Source organism: Dipodomys merriami, unplaced genomic scaffold (genome assembly GCF_024711535.1).
Source record: "Dipodomys merriami isolate MVZ:Mamm:240054 unplaced genomic scaffold, mDipMer1.0.p SCAF_11, whole genome shotgun sequence".
Classification (NCBI taxonomy): Eukaryota; Metazoa; Chordata; class Mammalia; order Rodentia; family Heteromyidae; genus Dipodomys; species Dipodomys merriami.
The window spans coordinates 4,791,338-4,793,153 of NW_027202382.1; the positions used below are offsets into that span (position 1 = coordinate 4,791,338).

Here is a 1,816-nt window from a genome sequence, read left to right on the forward strand (position 1 = left end):
AGTTATTATATGTCAAATAAATAAGTACAGTGGAAAGAAAAATTAGCATAAATAAATAAATGAACAAATAATAGCAGGACAATTATCTCTGAGGAATGATGCTTCAAGGATGAATTCTTTTTAGAGATGAGTAGTTCTAAAATAAATGTACATTATATTGTTGAAGTATTGCTGAATATCATTCAATAATGTAGTCCTCATGCCAAAGGAAAAGCCTTTTGAAATAACCAATGATATATATTATGGCAGAACAGTCCAGAAGAAACACATCAAGATGAAACCCATTTTTGTTCATCTTGCTTGAGAGTTTTTTCATCAAGAGTAGGCTCTTGTGATCTCTTGTCTGACAATTTCCCAGCCACAGTCACTGTACTGTTTCTCTTCCAGGTAGAGAAAGATTCTTTTGAAATACCTCCTCAAGGCCAGTGCTGGACCTTCAGTTTTCAGCACCGACTTTTCCTCTCTGGTCACCTGGACTAAACAGGTGCTCAGGTTCTGCAGTTGCTGAAGGAGTTCAGTGCGGAGTTCACGAAGGAGGGTAGGGTTCCAGGCAGCTGTAGCTTGTTCTGTGTTGAAGAGACTGAAGATGGGCTGCAGCAGCATCTGGAGGACAGACGCAGCCTGGGCCTTCTGCATCTGGCTGAGCTTCACCATCTCCCTGGGGAACTGGAAGTCCCTTCTGTCCTTCAGACACAAGACAGGGGAGATTCTCTTCATTTGCTCCAGGACTTCAAAGGTCTTTCTGCTAAGCAGGAGAGAGTTCTGAGGCAGGTGACAGCCCAGAGGTGCAACAGGTCCAAAGCTGCACAGCACCGTAGCAGTCAGTAGAGGGCGCAGGAGGGCCATGGGGACGTGAGGAGGCTTCTGGCCTGGCTGAGCTGGGGTCTCAATCAACCTTGGACCCTGGGGTTTGTGAAGATTTTCTGGCTCTGCTCAATTTTTATAGAGAAAACCCAATTTTCATTTTCTCTACATTTCATTTTCTCTGCATTTTCACTTCCTTTTTTTGTTTCTATTGACATGTTTGCCATGTGGCCTAAAATTTAAAACACTAAGACATGGATTTTCCAAGTGAACTGTTACTGTGCAAACCAAATGCTACCCCTAATCCATTGAGAAGCATCTGGGAGCCTGAAGTCGGGAATGTGCACATGGATGTATGTAAAGACTCACTCACCCTCCCGAGCATGCATACACTTTTCTTAATATGTCAACAATACTCTTGGTTTCACAACAAATCTTCATCTTTGACCCTGACATCAATCCTTCCTTTGTTTAACATGAGAACCATTGATACTAAGGGTTGGATCATTGTTTCAGGATTCACTGCATCATTCAAGTAAAGAAACTCTTTAGAATTAAGAACAGACTATGCTTTTTTCTTCCCCAAGGAGGTTGCTGACTACTGGCTTCAGAACATTTCTCCTTCTAGAACACATTTATTCAAGTCCCTGTGACTGTGAGTTAATGGGTTCCCATGGTCAGGCTTAGGTGTATATTCCTCTGGCTGAGTACCATTTTCTGAGTTCTGCAAGTGCTCCTCTAGCTGTAACATTTCCCCTAACCCAGATGTTGGTTCTTTCCAGATATGTCTAGGTTTGGAAATTCTAACTCCAAGATAATGTCATTCACTAGGTAGTTGTTACATGTTGAAGGCCTCTCTGTTCTGGAGTCTCTAAAGTCTACTGGCCATGGTCTACTGGCCTCACTCCCTGCCATGTCTTTTGGACTTGTTTTGCTAGCGGTAATATTTTCTTGCTAGTCCAAATAACAGATCCTAGATCATCATCTCTCTTGCCCCATGAGAGCATGTGAA

General features: G+C 42.6%; 1 protein-coding gene across 1 annotated transcript; it reads right to left on the reverse strand.

Annotated features, from left to right (window-relative positions):
* Positions 1-315: 315 nt before the first annotated feature.
* Positions 316-846, reverse strand: LOC138815951 (interferon omega-1-like). The gene has a single exon (XM_070005365.1). It carries the CDS (start codon positions 844-846, stop codon positions 316-318), a length of 531 nt encoding a protein of 176 aa, XP_069861466.1.
* Between the last annotated feature and the right edge of the window lie 970 nt (positions 847-1,816).

Bases quoted from the DNA above. Each gene is read 5' to 3' on its own strand.
- LOC138815951 (XM_070005365.1), bottom strand. From the start codon at position 846: ATGGCCCTCCTGCGCCCTCTACTGACTGCTACGGTGCTGTGCAGCTTT.